We start from the raw sequence: 19,798 nt of genomic DNA on the forward strand, positions 1-19,798 counted from the left end.
CCACTGAGCCCTGCCGGCTTCGTGCAGTTTAGCACTCACTGAGGACCTGTTACGTGTCAGGCATAGTCACGGGCCCCGGTTCCAACGAGAGGGACATCACGCCAATTTGGGTGAAATCAGGAGAAGCTTCAGGGAACAGATGACCCGGAAGCAGATCCGATTTCAGTGAGTGGCAGTAGGACATTGCAGTGAAGGGAACCGCATGAGCAATTGAGGGAAAGCACTGGGCATGCTTGAGGCAAAGGTGGGACGTCAGGTGGGACTGGGGCAGGGGGGCAGGGAGCAGTGGCAGGCTCCGTCAGGTCAGCGCATCTGTGACAGCAGGAGCCAAGAAGATGCCTAAGGAAAGAGATCTCCCCCCCCCCCCCACCGGGAATCACAGCTTATACCCAAATCAGGGGAACGGTGTCACTGTTTAACTCAAGATAATAGGCCATGTGGGTAGCGATTTTACCCTGACCAAATCCATCCGTATCTTCTCTCCTTTAATCCTCCTCCCCATAGCCCAGTGAGGGACCACTGTGCACATGTCACAGGACACTAGCAGGGCAGTAGACATCCCGAATGTGTACACACGGGTTTCTTAATGGTGGTCTTTGCCCACCATGTGGCCTTGCCTCTCTGTTCCCCTTCAGACCACTGGCCACAGCTGGCAGAGCCAGTCCCCTGAGGAATAAGAGGATTTCAAATGCAGATTGGGATGTCCTTCAAGGTGCCCAAGCAATGTACGTTAGTAACTCCAGCTGGCAAGGCTGGGGAGGTCCACCTCCAAATGCCAGCTGATCAGTGAGCACCCAGCTCGTTGGTGAGACTCCAGTCTGTAGGCATGGGTCAGAACTCCACCGTGTTGAGCCCCTAACACTACCATGGCACACATGTGCTCACACACACCAGGGCTCACACAGACAGTTCATACAGATGACACTGGGAGAAGAACCCAGATCTGGTGGGGATTGAGATCCCCATGCCCTCCCAGCTCTGCCCTGCAGCTGGGAACAGCCCCTGATGTTTGGAGGGTGGCAATGGGCAGGATACACACTGCTCTATATTCATCAGAGAGGGACTAAATTGGCCCCCAGCATTCTTAGCGGTAACATCTGAGGTTTGTATGTGAACATCCACAGAGGTCCTCTTTAGGAAGAGTTTAGCAAACCTCCTGAAGCAGGAGTGTGCCTCCCGAGCCACGTGGCTGGCATAAGGTTGTTGTGAACATGGGATGTCTGACAAAGAAGAAAATAGCGTGAATCTGGTTTCTTTGGGAGGGAAACGGCCATGAGAAGAAAGCCAACAGTTTCTATGAATTACTTCAACTGTATTTTAGAATGATGATCAGTCCAACGTTTTCACTTGAATCTTTTAGTTATACTTTATTGAACCTTATGAGGAAACTGTATACTCTGGAGATGTTCATAAATGGGGAGATTCACACAGGTGTCCGGATGGGCCCCTTGGTGGGATCCGTGTTGAGAGAGCCCAGTATGGAACAGATTCATGAGATTGGCTTCTGGTCCCAGCATACACAGTACCGCTCTCCGTTTGATTCAGATGCTTTTTAAAACATCCTTTTAATTTATTTTGAGAGATAGAGAGAACAAGTGGGGGAGGGGCAGAGAGAGAGGGAGACAGGATCCCAGGCAGGCCCTGGGCTGATGGGGGGCTCGAACTCACGCACCGCGAGATCATGACGTGAGCCAAAATCAAGAGTCGGATGCTTAACCAACTGAGCCACTGAGGCGCCCCTAAAACACCTTTTTAATTATGAAATAGCTCAGGCATGTAACCACACATATATAATAATATAATAAACATTTTTAAGAGATCAAAATTACAGAGGCCATAAAAAATGCCTGTATAGCCTGACCTGATCCCATTTCTTTCCTCCCCTAAAGAAAACCACTATCCGGAATTTAGGCTTCATCCCCCTAGTACATTTTTTAAAACTCGTAATACATATTCGTGTGTGCATAAACAACATATAGCATTTGTGCGTACTTTTAAACTTTACGTAAGTGGCATTGTATTTTATGCAACTTCCTGTGACTTGCCTCAGCTTTTATTTTTGTCCCATACTGTTATTTGAGGTTTATTTATAGTGCTGTTTGTAGTTTTGGTGTCTCCATCTTCCCTGGTGGACAGTATTCCACCATAGCACGGAACTTTATTTGTTCATTCTCTAGTTGATGATCACTTCTGTTGTTTCCAGCTTTCACTATTGCTAGTAACACTACAGTAAACATTATCACACAGGTCTTCATGTGCACAGTTTTTTTCTAGGGTGTCTAGAAAAAATTCAGGAGTAAAATTGCCATCCCAAAGGATATGCATACCTTCAGTTTTACTAGATGGTGGCCAAATTGCTCTCCAAAGTGGTGGCAACAGGGCACCTGGGTGGCTCAAGTCAGTTAAGCATCCACTTTCAGCTCAGGTCATGGTCTCACAGTTCATGGGTTCGAGCCCCGTATTGGGGTCTGTACTGACAGCTCAGAGCCTAGAGCCTGCTTCAGATTCTGTGTCTCCCTCTCCCTCTCCCTCTCCCTCTCCCTCTCTCTCTGTCCTTCTCCTGCTCATGCTCTCTCTCTCTCTGCCTCTCAAAAATGAATAAACGTTACAAAAACAGCAGCAAAGTGGTGGCAACGGTCGACACTCCCACCAGTTGTAGACAAGAGTCCTTGTTGCTCCACGTTTGTTAGACCTCAATTTTTGCCAATCAGATGGATGCGAGATGGTTGATGTGTACTTTGCATAACAGAGGACATTCCTCTCCAAAACCTTTTGCTGGATGTTCAGGAAATGGCGTGACGTCATGTTAGCATGTATATGGGCCAGAGCCTCCGTGAAGTGCAGTTTAAAATAACCTGGAGGAGCCAGGTTACCAAGACCCAGCAGGTGTGGCGCCTGGCCCATCTAGCTTTTGTGACTTTCAGTCTGGATAGAGCCTGCAAGTTCATCTTGAGATCTTGCTCACTGAGCAGTTCTTTGGGGCAGCTCCCACTCTTGACCTCGGATGGATGTGTTGAATGGGGTAGGGGAGACCTAAGGGCCTCAAAGGCCAAACTCTTCCATCAAGGATGCCCTTCACAGCCTGTGCTGCAGGTAAGGCCAGCAATGACGGCTGGGTGAGGGTGGACAGTTGTTCGACTGTCCATATGTGGCAGACCACTGTTGCAGAGCTGTGAATGTTCCAGGACAAGATCGGTGAGATGGGGAACACTGAAACCATTTCAAGTCCTTGACCTAGAGCAGTGCTATGGAATGCTGGGGTCCTTGCACACAGCTTCCCAGGCTGTGCGCTGCTCCATTTAGACTGACCACCGTGCGAATGACATCTCCAGGGGTCATGCCATTTCGTAGCCATGGCAGAGTCCAAGAAGAGTTTTGGCCAGGGCATCTCAGAATCCACTCGAAAAGAGCACAGGCTGTCTGTGGATATGCTGAAAGTCCTCTTCTGAAGTCTTCCAATACCAGAAAGGATCCAAGCCATAGGATCTGGACTTTCAGTCCATGCCCCCAAGCAGTCACTGGACATATGGCAAATGCAGTGTGGCCAGGATACCGTGATGACCCTCTAGCATTTTTGATGGAACAGTAATTCATGTTGACGGCTAGTTAACTTCTTGGATTCCTTGGGCAACATCTCTCCTGATTACTTTCTTTCCATTCAGTGAAAAACCCAAGTCAGCATGGTGTGCCACACAGTTCACCATGTGACTTGCTCAACACAAAGTGGTAGATTGTGGTAGACTTACCACCAAAACTTTCGGAAAGTGTTTCTCAAAATCATAACTATTCGTGTCCTTTGACCCAGCAATTCCACTTCCAGTTATTTGCCCTGCAGATATATTCCCTCAAAACAAAAATGACCTGTGAACCATATTGGCCATTGTAGTACGTGTTTTCGTGGCCAAAGGTGGAAAACAATCCAAATGACTGTCATTAATTTATCCCTTCAGTCCTCAAAGGTTCGCTGAGTGCCTGTTAGGTTCTGGACTCTGTGGTGGGTCCTGGGATCCAGTGGTGAACCAAGCAGACGAACTTCCTAGCCCTCATGGGAATAATAAGATAATAGAAGATTAAGGACTTGCTGGGTGGTGTTGCTAAGGAGAAAAATAAAGCAGAGAAAGGAGGAGTAGGGACACCGGGGAGAGGGCTTGCTTCACGTAGTGTTCAAGGAAGGCCTCCCTGAGAAAGTGGTCTTTGAGTGAAGAGGGGAGTTGGGAAGCAGGCTGTGTGGATATCTGAACGTAGCACATTCCATTCTGGAGAGAACAATAAATGAAAAGGCCTCAAGGTTTGGAAGTGTTTGGCATCCAATTCAAGGAGGCTAAATGAGTCCGGAATGGGAGGGGAGAGAAGTAGGACATGCGGTGAAGGGGGTAGTGGGGAGCCAGAGCACGAGTGTGTTATGAGCCAAGTAGGCCTTTGGTGTCTACTCTTGGTGAAACGGGAGCCACTGGAGGTGCCGAGCGAAGTAGCAACGTGATCTGACTTCCATCTTTGAAAGACCCCTCTGGCTGCCGTAGACAATCTGGGGGAGCAAGGGTGGAACAGAACGACCTGCCAGAAGGTTCCATCCAGGTGAATCCATCCAAGTTCTAGAATTCCTCCAGGTGAGAGGAGACTGTGATTTCAGCCCAGGTGATGGCAATAGGAGTGATGAGAAGTGGTCAGATTCAGGACATATTCGGGAAGTAGGGTCACACGATTTGTTGTGGAATTGGATGTGAGGGCTGAGAGAGGGACAGTGGTCAATTGGGGGATGACTCCACGGTCTTTTGCCTGAGCGACTAGAAGCACGGAGTTGAATTCATGGAGATGAGGGCAGACGGTGAGGAGAGCAGACTTGGTGGGGAACATCAAGACTACTGTTGGACACAGCAGGTCTAAAATGTCTAGTAGATATCCAAGCGGAGATACTGAGTAGGCAGTCGGACAGCTGAGTCTGCAGGCCAAGTGGAGATATAAACTTGGGAATCAGAGACTTTAAAGCAGTGGACTAGTGACGGTCACCTGGAGAGTGAACACTGAGAAGAGGACTGAGCAGTGAGCACCAGGGCCCAGCATTTAGAGGTTGGGGGAAGGGTAGCCAATGTGGGAGGAGAAAGAGGAGGAGGAGGAGGAGGGGAGGGAGACATGGATACATCAATCCCAGAGGCAAAGCAGAGAAACGTCTTTAAGGAGGGAGTGATCTGCCATGTCCAAAGTTGCTGAGGTCAGGCAGGCGGTGAGGACTGGGAAGTGAGCAGTGCACCTGGCATCAGGGGGGTCCCTGGAGAGAAAGAGAGCGCACGCGTGTGCGCGCACACACACACACACACACACACACACACACACTCGAGCCAGTGGGGGAGGGGCAGAGAGAGAGGGAGAGAGAGTCCCCAGCAGGGTCCTCGCTGTCCGTGCAGAGGCCGATGCGGGGCTCAACCTCACAAACCGTGAGATCATGACCTGAGCCGAAACCAAGAGTCGAACACTCGACCGACTGAGCCACCCAGGTGCAAACCCAGGCGTTTTACTATAAAAAAAAAAAAAAAGCAGAGAAATGAGAAATGGGTGGAAACTGGAGATATCCATGGGATCGAGGGTGTTATTTCAGAACTCGGTACTATGATGACAGAACTCCATCATACGCCGCTGGTGGGAATGTGGAATGGAGCAGCCGCTTTGGCAAACAGCCTGGCAGCATCTCCAAAGGTTAGACAGAGTTAGCGTATGAGCCAGCAACTCCACTCCCAGGCGCGTTTCCAAGAGAACTAAAAACATATTCACACAAAAACTTGTACACAAATGTTCATCGCAGCATCCTTCACAAGAGCCAAAAGGTAGAAACAGCTCAGATGTCTGTCAACTGACGAATGGAAGAATCGAGAGTCGTGTGTTTGTACGAGGGTGACTTCTTAGGCCATAAAGGGGAATGAAGTACTAACAGGTGCCACGACATTGCACGAACCTCTTTGGTCTTTGGTCTTTGGTCACCAAAGACCACATGTTGTGTGATTCCATTCCATTGTGTGAAATGGCCAGAATAGGCAAATCTGTAGAGACAGAAAGCAGATTAGTGGTTCCTTAGGGCTGGGTTTGTGAGGAGGTTGGGGGGAAAAGGGGAGTGACTGTTAATGAGGATGGGCTTTCTTTTCGGGGTGATGAAGAAGTTCGAAAATTGTGGCAATGGGGGCACAACTCTGTGATGTGCTAAATACCATTAAACTTTACGCTTTTAAAATGTTTATTTTTGAGAGAGAGAGAGTGGGCGTGTGGGAGGGGCAGAGAGAGAGAGACAGAGGGTCTGAAGTGGGCTCTGTGCTGACAGCAGAGAGCCCCATGCGGGGCTCGAACTCAAGACTCATGAACCGCGAGATCATGGCCTGAGCGGAAGTCATACACTTAACCCGCTGAGCCGCCTAGGTGCCCCAAATGGTACACTTAAAAAAAAAAAAAAAAAAAAAAAACCAAGAGTGGGAAATCAATGCTTTTGGGTGGAGGGGAACCAGAGTCCTTGAGTGAGCAGGGAGGGGGCACCCAGTGCCCACGTGGAGGAGTTGGTCTCATCGGGGAGGAACAGGAGGCAAGGGCCAGCCGGCGGGCGCAGGGGCTGGCAGCTGAGAAGCTGTGGTGAGGAGCTCCTCATTGTGAGAGCTCTCTCTTCCCATCGTGTCATTTTCTTCTGTGAAGGAGGAAGCAAGGGCCTCAGTTGAGAGTGCGAATGGCGGAGCGTGGTGGATGCCTAAGGAAGAGCGAGCGTGAGGTGACCGTGCAGGAGACAGGGAGTGTGGGCAGCACGGAGGACAGGCTGGTGGTCAAGGGGCACACAAGTGTGCAGTGAAGCCAGCCAGCATGGCGTGGCTAACACTTCTCCAGTCCCAAGCTGGACAGTTCCCCCTAGTTTAACACCTCTGAAAGCACGCTATTTCCCACAGTTGGAGGGATACTGAGAACATTCATGCGTTTTACAGTGGATGATGCTTACGTGTGCTAGGCACTGTTACGTGCACCTGACGTACAGTCACTCACTGAAGCTCATAATAACCCTCAGGGCAGGTGTTATTTTAGCCAGTTTGCAGGGGGCGGGGGAGGTACTGATGCACAGAGAGGTTAAATAACTCATCAAAGATCCCAAGGTGCGCCTTGCGTGATTTCTCCAGCTATGCTTAGCGGCTTGGGGGCAGGCCCAGAGTCGGTGGAAGGTTGGTTGGACTTCACCAGGGTCAGAAGGTGATAACAAGGGATGACCATGGGGAGAGGCGGTAGGGGAGTTAAGAGGGTAGCAAGGGAGCAACCAAATGATGGACTGTCAACCAAGCCAATGAAGAAGGGAAGTTATGCTACAAACAGGATGGGGGTGGTGAAAGGCAGATAGTCCCAGTACGGGTGAAGAATTTTTGGAGTCAAGATACTAGAAGGAGTGAGCTGGGAAGACGGTGCTCTGGGGTTCAGGGTCCTTGACTTTGAGGTCCTAGGTGGCGCTGGGGTCTTAGATATGACAGGAGCTCTTAGATAAGACAGGGGCTATGGCACAACCCTAGGAGTGGGGTGAAGGACGATCTCAGTGGAAGGGAGGAGCTGAAGGGACCCAGAAATATGATAGCTGTAGAGCTGGACAGAGACAGTGTGCTTGGAATGGCGACAAAGACCTGGAGGAACAGGCAGCCCGCTATTCGCCTCCAGGCCCGATGGCAGCTTGGGTGTGTAAGAGGACAGCCTCTACTCGAGAGGGCTGCAGAGGAGGCCTCCCGATCGGGCCCACCCTCGACCAATCAGACTCCAGCCAACAGACTGAAAATCAGGATCCCCAGGTGTGGTATCCAGGTAGTAGGAGCTCTTGAAAGCTCCCAGTGATTCTGATGTGTGGCCAGGCTGGAGAACCACCGAGTCGGAGCAAGAAGGCATGGGGGGCGGGCATCCAGAGAAGGCTTGTGGAGATGGGGGAGTGGGGGTGACAGACTGTGAGTTCCAGGGGCCAGTGGCAGGGTGCAGGCAGTTAGGGAGGGGCAGGGCGTGAGTCAGAGCAGGGGACAGACCCAGCCATCCTGAGATGAAGTCCGGATGAAGGACAACCCAGGAGTCATGGGAACCTTGCAGCAGCCGAGGTAAACGGGGCCCTGGGACCGAGGGACCAGGCCCAGTGGTCCCTTAGGCACACTGTGGGAACAAGGCTGAGAGTGGGCAGGGGCTGAGGGGGGCAGCTTGCCAGAAGCCCCAGAACTCTGTGGGTTCCTAACTCAGCACGACGAGGAAGTGTCAGACTGGGGGCAGGAATACACACACACGCAGATATATATGTTGGGGTGTGTGTGTGTGTGTGTGTGTGTTACTGATATACACATAAAATATCACTGGAAGGGCACGCAAGAATACGAACTGAGTGTCTGGATACGGGGTGGGGTAAAGGAGCCCTTACAGTGCCCTTTTGTGCCTTTTGAGTTTTAAACCATGTGTCATCGGTTGAGATGAGAGCACACGGTCTTCCGGGACAGGGGCCCGGCACAGCCTCAGCTACGTGCAGCTTTGGGCATCTGCCTCTCGCTTCACCGCGTCTGGGGTCTAGACACATGAGCAGTCTTCACCAGTGAGCCAGACTGGCCCAGCGTCAAGGGTACGTGTTAACCCTTAGAGAAGTGGGGTCCTGGGAGGCACTGAGGGCCCAGGAGGCACTGAGATCAGTGGTAGAGCTCCTTGACCTCCACAAGCAGAGGAGGGCTTCTGGGCAGGATGACCAGGGCAAGCCAGCCTTGGGCGGGCTCCGGAGCCAGACAGTCTGGTTCAGATCCCGGCTCGTCACTCAATGATCGGAGGGCAACATCCCTGTGGGAACTCACTCTGTTTACTCGGCTGTGAGATGGGGCAAACCATGGTGGCTTCCCGACAGCCTTGTCGGGAGAGCACGGGGGACCTGCTTCCGGTGCGCAGAGAGCACATGGTAAGCCTTAGCGATGATTATTCTCTCCCTTGTGAAGGTGACACTGTTCTTGGGCGCTGGGAACCCGGCGCTCCAGTGCCATCTGGTGTCTCGCGGCCCCAGCTGGCTGTTGCACCGGCAGGTGCCCGGCAGGGCTGAGGAGCAAAGGCGTGTGTGCTCCAGTCACGCACCAGGTCAGGCCAGGCACTCAGGGGCTGCTTGTGGATTCCAAAAGCATCTTTGTGCCGCTGAGTCAAATGCGTGAAACACCTCGCTCTCCGCGTGAGGAAGTGACTCAGCCCTCGTGCCAAGGAAATGGCAGGAAGCTCTTGCCGTGTTTTAGGGCAGGCACCCCAAGGACGGCGCGAGCCTTGTCTTTTCGTAGGGAGAGCCCATTCCCCACCTCTCCTCTTGCGGTCACATCCTGATGTTTGGCAAGGACATCGGGCTTCCTGAGGTCTGGCCGCGGGTTCATCCTCTGTAGACCCCATGATCGGGGCCTTGTTGGAATTATGCACCAGCACCCCAGGAATCCTGATAGAGCCCCTTTAAGTTCAAGGAACAACAGGCTTTCCTGTTGTCCTGAACAGTCCTGAAGGTGCCTGCCTCACTTTACCGCCAGGTGAACATTGGGCATCTGGTCTTCTCCATCAGCAAGAGAGCCCCTCCAAGCTGCAGGCTGGAGGGGTGCCCAGGGGCTGCTCACACAGGGCACGTGTGTCCTCAAAGGTCAAGCTTCGGCACAGACTATTTCCTGGGGCCTCATTAATACCAGATTTGGAGCCACCAATTTTCTTCAAGATAATCTAGGGATGGGGAATGGGGCAAGAGGAGGTGAGATTGGCCATATGTTGGTAAATTGTTGAAACCAACTGATGGGTACCTGGGGGCTCATTATATTTTCCTCTCCACCTTTTGTACCTTTTACAATCAATGTGCCATAATTTTTAAAAATTATAAAAGAACAGCAAATAGAGACAGTCTTAAAAACATAAAATTCTTGTTCCCATCCCAGATCGTTGCATATAAGACTTGCCTACCCTGTCCTTGGAGAGTCTGTCCCCCAAGTTACAGGGTCAGCTCTGATGGTGCACTTCAGGATTATGGTGGTCTCCCTAGGGTGTGGCTGCCTCCATTTATGGAACTTGGCCCTGAAAGTGGCTGGGCTTAGGAATTTACCCATTTTGAGGCTTAGAGAGTGATGAAAATCCTGACAATGACATGTGTTTGGACCTCACAGATGGTCCAGACCCTTTTGTAAAAACTTTGGTGATAACTGACGTAGATGAAAACTGAAAGAATCACCAGAAGAGGAGGAGGAGGAGAAGGAGGAGGAGGAGGGAGAGAAGGAAGAAGGAGGGTGGGGATGGGGGAGGGGGAGAAAAAAAGCAAGAGAGAAGAAAAGGAAAGGAAGCCAGCACTAAAATAGCCACGTTTGAGAAAGCAGAGGTTTAAAGCCCTAAGGATCTTCTTGTCCTAGAAGCCTGATCCTAGCACAGAAAGGCCGGTACAATTTCACAGCGCCTGGTGTGGTCCCTCCCGCGCAGCTCACCTTGAGGAAGCAGCCTTGTCCGTCTCTCTCTCTCTCTCTCTTGCTCCCAACGCTTTCCTTCTCTCCTGTGTGTCAGACACTGCTGACACAGTGGACAGGAGATGGGCTCCACCCCTAAGAAGCACAGAGTGTTGAACAGAAGGCAGACATATAAACCTGGAATGCAGGTATTGAGTGAAGCTACAAGAGCCCGAGGGCTGTGACTAGCTCTGCCAGAGGCATCAGGAAAAGCTTCAAAGAGGAGGTGATATTTATGCTGGCCTTTAAGAAAGAAGTAGGAGTTTCACCAGTATGTGAGTAAGAGGAGCGGAATTCCAGGCAGAGGGAACAGCCTGGGCAAAGGCCAGAGGTATGAGACTGCGGGGCTGTGGAAGAGTTAGTTCGCTGCATTCGGAGATAGGAGCAAAGAGTGGAAAAAGATTTTTCGGCACACAGTGGGGAACCATCAAAGATTTTTCAGCATGCAAGGGGGACGGCCAGGGCGGTGTCCATCTCAACCTACCCTCTGTCACAAAATCTGGTGCTTCTTCCTGGTGGGAACTCACCAGACCGCCCAGAGCCTGGCCATTGTGTCTAGGTTCCTGGCCTGAGGGAAGTGCCCAGTTTCCAGCTGATTGGTAGAACTGTCATGAATGATCATTGGTGAGCATCAGTGAATGCCAGCATACCTCCCAGGCATAAGTAATCCCCCAACCATTTCTAGAACTTTCTGGGAGGATCTTTTAAAAATCCACCCAGGAGAGGGGAGGTACAAAGGTCCTTGCCCGTCGGGACAACGATTATTTTGTTCTCCTGTTTAAAATAATCTTCAAATTTCCATGCAGGCCTCTGTCTCCTTACTCACAATGCCAAAATCCAAATAGCCCTGAAAAACAAAAGTTGTTTTTTCTTTCTCCCAGAACTCAGTTGGCGGCAAAATGACCTGAACAGATGTGAGGCTATTTATAGTCATTATTGATTCACTTGGTGTGAATTTTCATATCCTGCTACAGAAATACCAATGCGTTTGATTACAGGGTGCTGCCCCAGACCCTGCTGGGGGATTATGTAATTATGTGGCATATGCACCATATTACCTTTCTAAAATAAAGTTAGGAAGAAGAGCCCGAGTTCCAAAACCAGTCTGGCCTTGGGGCTTTTAGGTAAGGAAACGTGGGCCTGTCCTACTTTTTGTAAAGACGACATTGCAAACACAGTGGACCCTCGACAATGTGGGATAACCCTGCTCCATTTCTCTGTGCTCCACTGTGACCGATTTAAACCTCTTCCACCTGTCTGAACGTGCCGGCTTCACCCCTAACAGGTGAGTCAGCCTTCTGCGTTACGGGGTGAACAGAGCCACCAAGACAGAAACCCCCTCAGAGACGGACGCGGAACATACAAACCCACCCTGCAGCTGCCCTATCCTGTTCTCTTGTCCTGCTCCCTCTGTGAGCAGCTCCAGGGTTCCCTGTGGAAGACAGACCCCCTCCCCTCTAGATCCCCTGCCCTCCATCGGCCTTTACATATCAAGTCACTGCATTAAAGATAAACACATGGGACGCCTGGGTGGCTCAGTCAGTTGAGTGTCCAACTTCGGCTCAGGTCATGATCTCATGGTTTGTGGCTTTGAGCCCCGTGTTGGGCTCTGGGCTGACAGCTCAGAGCCTGGAGCCTGCTTCGGATTCTGTGTCTCCCTCTCTCTCTGCTCTCCCCCACTCACAGTCTGTCTCTCTCTCTCTCTCTCTCTCAAAAATTAAAATTAAAATTAAAAAAGCAAAAACAAGATACCAAATAAAAAAGCCACACTTCCTTGATGGCCCGAACCTGCCATGTTTCTCCTCCCGTTCCAGAGCTAGCTTCTCCAAGGAGTAGATTATCTGCTTTGCCTTCGTTTCTTCCCCTCTGCTTCTCACTTTTCCTGGCATCTACGTGACTCTGGCCACATCACTTCCCGAACAGCTCTGACGGAGCCCACCCATGACCTGCTCACCGTAGCATATTTCTCTCGGTAGCCTGGGTCCCCCTCCAGCCAGGCTTGTGTCCTGTGACCTCCGGAGCCAGCCCTCTCTTGCGCTTCCTCCCGTCTGGGCTGCTGCACCTCCCTCTCTGCTGCATTGAACTTGGAGATGTTGTCCCGGCCCCTGGCTTGCCTCTTCTCCCCACCCCAGTGAGCCCTTCAGTTCCTTCTCGCACACCTACACCTCACGAGTTACATCTCTGGCTCAGCCTCTCTTCTCTGGGCTCCAGGCTCACTTGTCTGCCCGCCCACTTGACATCTCCTCTCGCCTATCGTAAAGACACATTAAACTCAGCATTTCTACAGCTGACGTCTCGACCGGCACCGTTCCAACCCCATCAAGACCTGCCCCTTCTCCTCGGTGTCCGTCTCTACCCCCTCAGGCACGCAGGCCAGAAGCATGGCTGTCACCTTGGCATCTGACTCTCCAGCATCCCCCCACCTCCAGTCCAGAGCGAAGGTCGACTTGGTTTTTCCTGCTGAAATCTCTCCACCCTGACCCTAGGCAAGGCCATCATTACCCTGCCTGGACCCCAGAGGTGCTTCTTAACAGGGCTGCCTCATTGGCTTTGGTTTCTGTTAGAAATGCACATCTGATCACTTCCCCCCTCCCCCGCCCCCCGCCCCCGATTAAGTGCATTCTTGGGAGCCCTGTAAGACTTTTGATCTGACTCCTCTGCCCCCTAGCCTCACCCGTACCTCTCGTGCCTCATCCTTGCTGCTTCAGGCAGCCTGGCCTCTTTCTGTTCACACGCCCTCCTCTATCCTGCCTTGCCTCGGGGCCTCGGCGGACGCTGTTCCCTCTGTCCAAATGCTCTTCCCTGCCCTCTTAACCTCGCTTTCTACCTCTCAGATGTCAGTTCGAGGATCTCTTCCTCAGGGGAAGCTGTCCCTGGCCTCCTGAGTGGCTCAACCCCCCGCTTCCCCCCAACCCAGTATTGGGTCCTGGCCTTCACAGCCCTTGTCACCTTTGCAACTTAACATCTGTTTGTGGGGTCATTTGACAATTAGAATATCAGCTCCACAGGAGCTGGGACCTTGCCTGCTCTTACTCTCTGTGGGTCCCCACACCTAGCCCCCGGCCTGACCCCCAGTAGGTGTTCCGTGTTTGATGGATGAGTGGCTGCGTGTCATATTCACAGGGAGGCCACAACACATTACTATTGAGTGTGCGGAGACAGGGAGGGGATGGGGAAGGTGTCCCCTTCTCATGGAAGTCGGGTACTGTTAGCTCCTTAAAGCCTGGGTTCTGGGTTTTCTTGGTGGACCAAAGATGACTTTATTTTGTGCAAGGAGAGGGGACCTTAATCTCCCCCAGAACACACATACTCGCCAGCCAGGCCTCCCTTTGTGCGCTGACCCTGAAGACTCTACCACCTTCGACCTCCTCTTCCTCCCCAGCCTGGGGCGAGGCTGGGGTGAGCCTGGGGGCGCCTCTCCCAGCCCTCCAAGCTTGCCAGCATCTTCTCAGCCAGTGGGGTGACTCCAGGCGCTCAGCTGTGCCTAGGGAGCTGCTGAGGTGGCGGGCAGAGGGGCCTCCATCCTGGGCGTTAGGGCTGTAAGGTAGCACTGGGCGGAGCCTCAAGTCCAAGGCCTCAGTACGCACACGGGGAGTGGACTTGGCCACAGGCACACAGCGAGGGGCGGCCAGGACAGGACCAGTTCGGGCTTGTGCCTGCAGGGATAGCAAACTCTCTAGAACCTCCTTGCCTCCTCGGTCACTTGGGTCGACCTCAGCAGCACAGGTGCAGGAGGGATATGGTCTGGGGGGGTGGGGGGTGCTAGGAGGGTGTCAGGGGCCAGCATCAGAGCATCTGTACTCGAGTCACTCCGAGCGAGTAATTTTCACCTTGGGGTGTCTGTTCACTCTTTCAAAATGTGAACAGTAATTCCTTCCCTCCACCAAAAAAAACCAAAAACCTGTCCTGACCAAGTCAGAGGCACTTTGCCAGGATTAACTTGCCATTTATGTGCCAGGCATTACTTGTTGCTGCACATCTGATCCTCACAACTGCCATGGGAGGGATACTCTATTATTGTCCCCATTGTTCAGATTAGAAAACTGAGGCTCATAAAACAGGCACTGTCATTTTTCTAACCCTTCTAAGCTATTTAAGGATGGGTGCCAGGTTCAGGCCTGGGTCCATCTAACTCTACAGCCCCGTGCTGGGTCCAAGCCACGGTCCCCGTCTTGAGGGGCAAACAGTAAAAGGAAAATGGCTACGAAAAGCACTTTCGGAATTGCCCCATACCCTCTACAGGCTGTTGTGGTGCAGGGTTCCGTCAGGTCTGAAGGCAGATGGAAGGTCAGGAAGGGGGTTTCCCCTCTCTAGGAAGTGTCTGGGTTCTGTGCTTCAAGTTGGTTGGGTGGGAGCGGGGAGGGTCTTTCTGTGACCTAGAACATGTAGAAGTGCAAGAATGAACATGGGGCCCTTATTTTTTTCCTGGGAAAAGAAGATCAGGTGGGCAGGAGGGAGGAGCTGGTGTCCTTTTTCATGGTTTGAAGTGGAGAAGGTATCGGGGAAATACTCGTGTTCTCAGTTCTCTAGTGCTGTTGTGCAGGTTGTACACTGCACAACTCTAAGAGGCACCATTCACACTATAGTCCAAGTGAATGGCCCTCCCTCGAGCTGTGCACCCCACATCATACCTAAGGGCCCTGAAGATATTCCTCAGTATAATAGCCCCATGGTTAGCAAAGGTGGCAGTTCAAATGAACTGAGAAGTTACTGAGTAAGCACACAGCATTTATTTTATCTCACTTAAGCCTCACAACAATCCTCTGAAGTTAATGCTCTTGTTATCTGTGTTATACATGTGGGCATCTGAAGTTCAGAGGGGTCAGGGGAAAACCCAAGGTCACCCAACCACAGCTTTCCCACCATGCCATGCGGCCTCTGAACTCTGGTGAGGGTGAGGAAGGGGCCGAGGTGGGAGCGCCACTGTGCGTGAATAAAACCATCATCTGTGTGTCTCTCGTCCTCCCCCGACAGCTGGACAAGATGCTGGACCCCCAGGTGTGGCGGGAGGCAGCCACACAGGTCTTCTTCGCCCTGGGGCTGGGCTTCGGGGGTGTCATCGCCTTCTCCAGCTACAACAAGCAAGACAACAACTGTCACTTTGATGCTGCACTGGTGTCCTTCATTAACTTCTTCACCTCGGTGCTGGCCACCCTCGTGGTGTTTGCCGTGCTGGGCTTCAAGGCCAACATCATGAACGAGAAGTGTGTGGTCGAGTAGGTGGCATCTTGGCTGCTGTCCCTTCTTCTCCCTGTCCACCTTACCCAGGCGGGGCAGGCAGGTTAAGGAGGCAGAGTCCCCATCCGCCCCGGGCTGATGGCTGGACATCAGAGGAGCTCTCTCCGGCCCCGGCCCTGGATCCCAGGGACGGGTTCAGAGATGTCTCTGTCAATGGCCCATGTGGACTCCTGCCTGGGTGTCTGGGAGGGGCCTCAGGGACCGTGCCCACTCCTGCCTCTTTACCTGGCCCTCCCCTTTTCGTGCTGCAGGAATGCCGAGAAAATCCTGGGGTACCTCCACACCAATGTCCTGAGCCGGGACCTCATCCCTCCGCACGTCAACTTCTCGCACCTGACTGCCAAGGACTACACGGAGATGTACAAAGTCATCATGGCCGTGAAGGAGGACCACTTCTCAGCTCTGGGCCTCGACCCCTGCCTCCTGGAGGACGAGCTGGACAAGGTGTGAGGCAGGCTGCCCTTCCTGGGGTGGGCAGGAAGGCATACGTGGGACTGTGGGGCCCAGAGACAGGCCAGGGGTGGCTGGAGCCTGGATGCAGGCCTCAGAAGGCCGCCAGGGACTCATTTGCTTGCTTGATAAACCAGGACCCACGATGTGTCCAGGGAGGGAGAGAGGAAAGGTTTCAGCCAAACCTTTGGCACGAGGCACACACACACACGTCCCAGAGATCACAGGAATCGTGTGGAATTACTTTCAGATGCGTTGCACAGGCTTCCCGCACGTGGGTCACGGTCACACATAATGCACTTGCAACAGGGCTTTGTACACGGCTCACAGAAAAGAAGCGCTTCCATTACTGAGTGCGCTCTGCTGTCTGTCCCCTCTGGCCCTCACGACAGTGCTGTGAGTTGAGTATTAATACAGCCCCCTATTTTGCGGCTGTGTAGCCTGTAAATTGGGAGCTTGCTCAAGGTCTCACAGCTAGTAAGGGGAGCCAGGGTTCAAGTCCCCATGCTCTGAGTTGCCCCTTGATGCTTCGGTTCCCTCCCCCGGCTGTCCCCACTCACTGCAGCTGCCACTGCCGCAATGACCCTTAGTCCCTGGGACAGAGCAGGTGACTACCGCTCCCTCCTTAATGCTCAGGCCCAAGTTTGGTCACCTTGCTTCTATTCCCACTTGCACAGCTGGAAACTTTCAAAGGGACTGTTCTGTTAGTAGGGGTAACAGGATAGAGACAGGCCCACAGGGTCTTGGGACCCAGCTGGTGCCAAGATTTCCATGGGGCAGAGCCAGCTTCCTTCAGCCCAGGCCAACTCTGCCCTCTTTATGAAGCTAGGGAAGATGAGCTTTCCCTGTCCTGATGCCTGAGCTCGATGTGAAGTCTTCTGCATGCTACTGGCACTATACTAATGCCAAGGGAGCCGTGTCCTGCACCCTCTGCCTCTTCCCATGTGATCCAGAGCAAACGATCCAGTCTGGTTTCTGCCCCCAGGTGACTGGCAGCACAAAGGGCCCCTCCCTTCCGTGAGATCCTGCCCCATTTTCCTGGGCATGGCCCGGTCCTCTGAATAAAACTAGGATTGGAACCAGGTTTTTTTTCCTTATACGATCAGTCGTCGATAACATCCAAGTGACCAGAATTACACACTCACGCGGTTGGGGGAGGTGTTTCCCCACAATCACGGGTCCCTACGGGACAGCATAGAAGTGATGTCCGTGGGCAGTGTGTGGTCACTTGTCCCATGAGCAGGGGCCCAAGCATGGGTGCAGTGGCTCTCCACCTTGGCTACCCATTGGAGTCCCCCGGGGGCTTAATAAAACCCACATACCCAGCTTTTAGCGCCAGACCAATCAAATGATCATTTCCGGGGGGGGGGGGGGGGTGGGGAGTACTCGGCATTGGTGTTTTAAAGGCTCCGGTGTAGTTCCATTAGGCACTGGAGGCTGGGCCTACTACCTTAAAGTCTGGAGCTCAGAACGGGACGCTCCCAAAGTTGTGGCTGGAGCCATCAGGGAAGACTTCTTAGAGGAGGAGGGTCTCAGGCTGGGCTAAATATGAGCATCTTCATCTAGATCACCTGGGATCCCTAGACAGCTCATAGCTCCCAGATCCCACAGGTGAACTTCTTGAAACGGTACCTTGCTCCCTGGGGGAGGGGGGGTGCTGATGCTCACTCAAGTTTGAGACCCGCTGGCCAAAGATGAGATTTAGGTGGGGGCAGGGATTCCTGTGAAGGAGGGAATCGTTATTCTTAAAGCTGCAGGGGCAGAGATGAGGAAGCAAGGGGCTCCCAGGAGTGGTGTGGGCTTTGCTGAGCCCTCGCCCTCCACCCCGTCCTCAGTCTGTGCAGGGCACAGGGCTGGCCTTCATCGCCTTCACTGAGGCCATGACGCACTTCCCGGCCTCCCCGTTCTGGTCTGTCATGTTCTTCCTGATGCTCATCAACCTGGGTCTGGGCAGCATGATTGGGACCATGGCCGGCATCACCACGCCCATCATCGACACCTTCAAGGTGCCCAAGGAGATGTTCACAGGTAACTCCTCCCGGCAGCACCCCGGCCCCGGCCCTGTGGGCTGCCCTCAGGGGCGACCATTGTGCCTCTGACTTTAGGAAGACTCCATACTGAGAAGGCTCCCTGCTGCCCCCCGGGATGCAGTTGGGGCCTGGCTTACCACCCAGAGGATAGCATTCAAGAGCCAGGAGAGGGCTGTTGGGGAATCTGTGCCAAACCCGAGCTGGGGGATGGCCTCTTTCTTGGGTCACGTGGCCCTCTCTCTGAGGGCCTGCTGAACCCCCCTGGGGGGGTGCCCTCCCTCCACGTTGGCCTTGCGCCCTGCTCCGTCTCCGCCACTCCCAGCCCTGGGCCGCTCCTCTCCTGGTAGAGTGGGAGCTCAGAAGCTCAGCATCTGGATCCCTCCCTTGAAGGCCTTCAGGGAGGAGGGGTGGGAAGGGAGGGGCCTGGGTGCCCCCCAAGACCCCTGGGCCCCGCCCACCCTGCACCTGTGCCCCCACACCGGCCTCCCGGCTCTCTGTAGTGGGCTGCTGTGTCTTTGCATTCTTCGTGGGGCTGTTGTTCGTCCAGCGCTCCGGAAACTACTTTGTCACCATGTTTGATGACTACTCTGCCACCCTGCCGCTCACCGTCATCGTCATCCTTGAGAACATTGCTGTGGCCTGGATCTATGGAACCAAGAAGTAAGGGGGGGGGGGGGGACATGGGGAAGGCGTGGGACAGGAGGAGGGGTCTGTCCTATTATGACCTCCTGGAGAGTGCCGTGTCCCCAGGGCTGCTTCTGAGTGGGCTAGGAGATCACAGAGTCAGAATGTCAGCGCTCAAAGTGCCCTTAGAGATCTGGGACTCAGAGGGAGGACGTGACTCCCCAAGGCCACTTGGCTGGTAAGAGGCAGAGCCGGGCTGAGGGCGTGAGTCTCCTGGGTTTAGGTCCTAGCATCACCCTAAACTGCCGTAAATTACTGTAGCCCCTTACCTGAGTACCAGCTCTTCAGACTTCTGTTAAGCTTGTTAAGCACTCAGCGGCTGTACAAGAGGCCCCCCCCCCCCCAGAGAGAACTGTAGGACTTCAGCAGCCCGATTCAGTGTTGGGGTGAGCAATCTGGGAGTGCGAGATGAGGTGCGGTTGGGGACCTGTCTGGGGGGTGAGGTAAGGGAATTCAGCAGTAAGGAAGCAGTGGGGCTCGTGGCCCGAGCCCACGGCAGAGCCACATCCACCGTCAGCCCCCCGGCCTCATTCCTCATTTAACAAATCTGTGGGCCTGGGGAGCCCCAGCGCCGGGCCCCTCCCACTCTGTCCACAAGGCCAGAGCCTCCGCTCATGTCTGGACCTGGTCTTGGAATCAGGCTCTGTCACGGCCCTGCTACAGCCATCTTCTTCCTACAAGAGCAACCAGGCAGGGACGTGGGGTAAGACAGGAACAGCCCTGGGAGCCGGGGCTGGAAGAGATTGCTCCTGCAGAAGAGGCTTCTGCAGTCAGGTGAAGCCCCAGAATATTATTCTCAAGTGGGTAAGATAAAATATGTAAGATACAGGAAATGAATGAAGTTGAAAACTAGGAAAGTGCTGTTGAAAATCGGATACAGTGACGCACAGGTACCTTATTTTTACTGCGTGAAGTTACACGACCTAGCTATGG

The 19,798-nt window shown here is 53.2% G+C and overlaps 1 protein-coding gene across 2 annotated transcripts in view; it reads left to right on the plus strand.

Moving 5' to 3' along the window:
- Positions 1-19,798, plus strand: part of SLC6A17 (solute carrier family 6 member 17) — a 51,804-nt gene that overhangs the window by 27,031 nt on the left and 4,975 nt on the right. For both annotated transcript variants that reach the window (XM_045478587.1, XM_045478588.1), the window contains exons 7-10: positions 15,438-15,679; positions 15,953-16,145; positions 17,987-18,179; positions 18,682-18,841. In XM_045478587.1, the coding sequence (XP_045334543.1) occupies positions 15,438-15,679; positions 15,953-16,145; positions 17,987-18,179; positions 18,682-18,841 (788 nt within the window). The remainder of the gene's footprint in view (positions 1-15,437; positions 15,680-15,952; positions 16,146-17,986; positions 18,180-18,681; positions 18,842-19,798) is intronic.

The sequence above is a fragment of the Leopardus geoffroyi genome, chromosome C1 (assembly GCF_018350155.1).
Source record: "Leopardus geoffroyi isolate Oge1 chromosome C1, O.geoffroyi_Oge1_pat1.0, whole genome shotgun sequence".
Lineage (NCBI taxonomy): Eukaryota > Metazoa > Chordata > Mammalia > Carnivora > Felidae > Leopardus > Leopardus geoffroyi.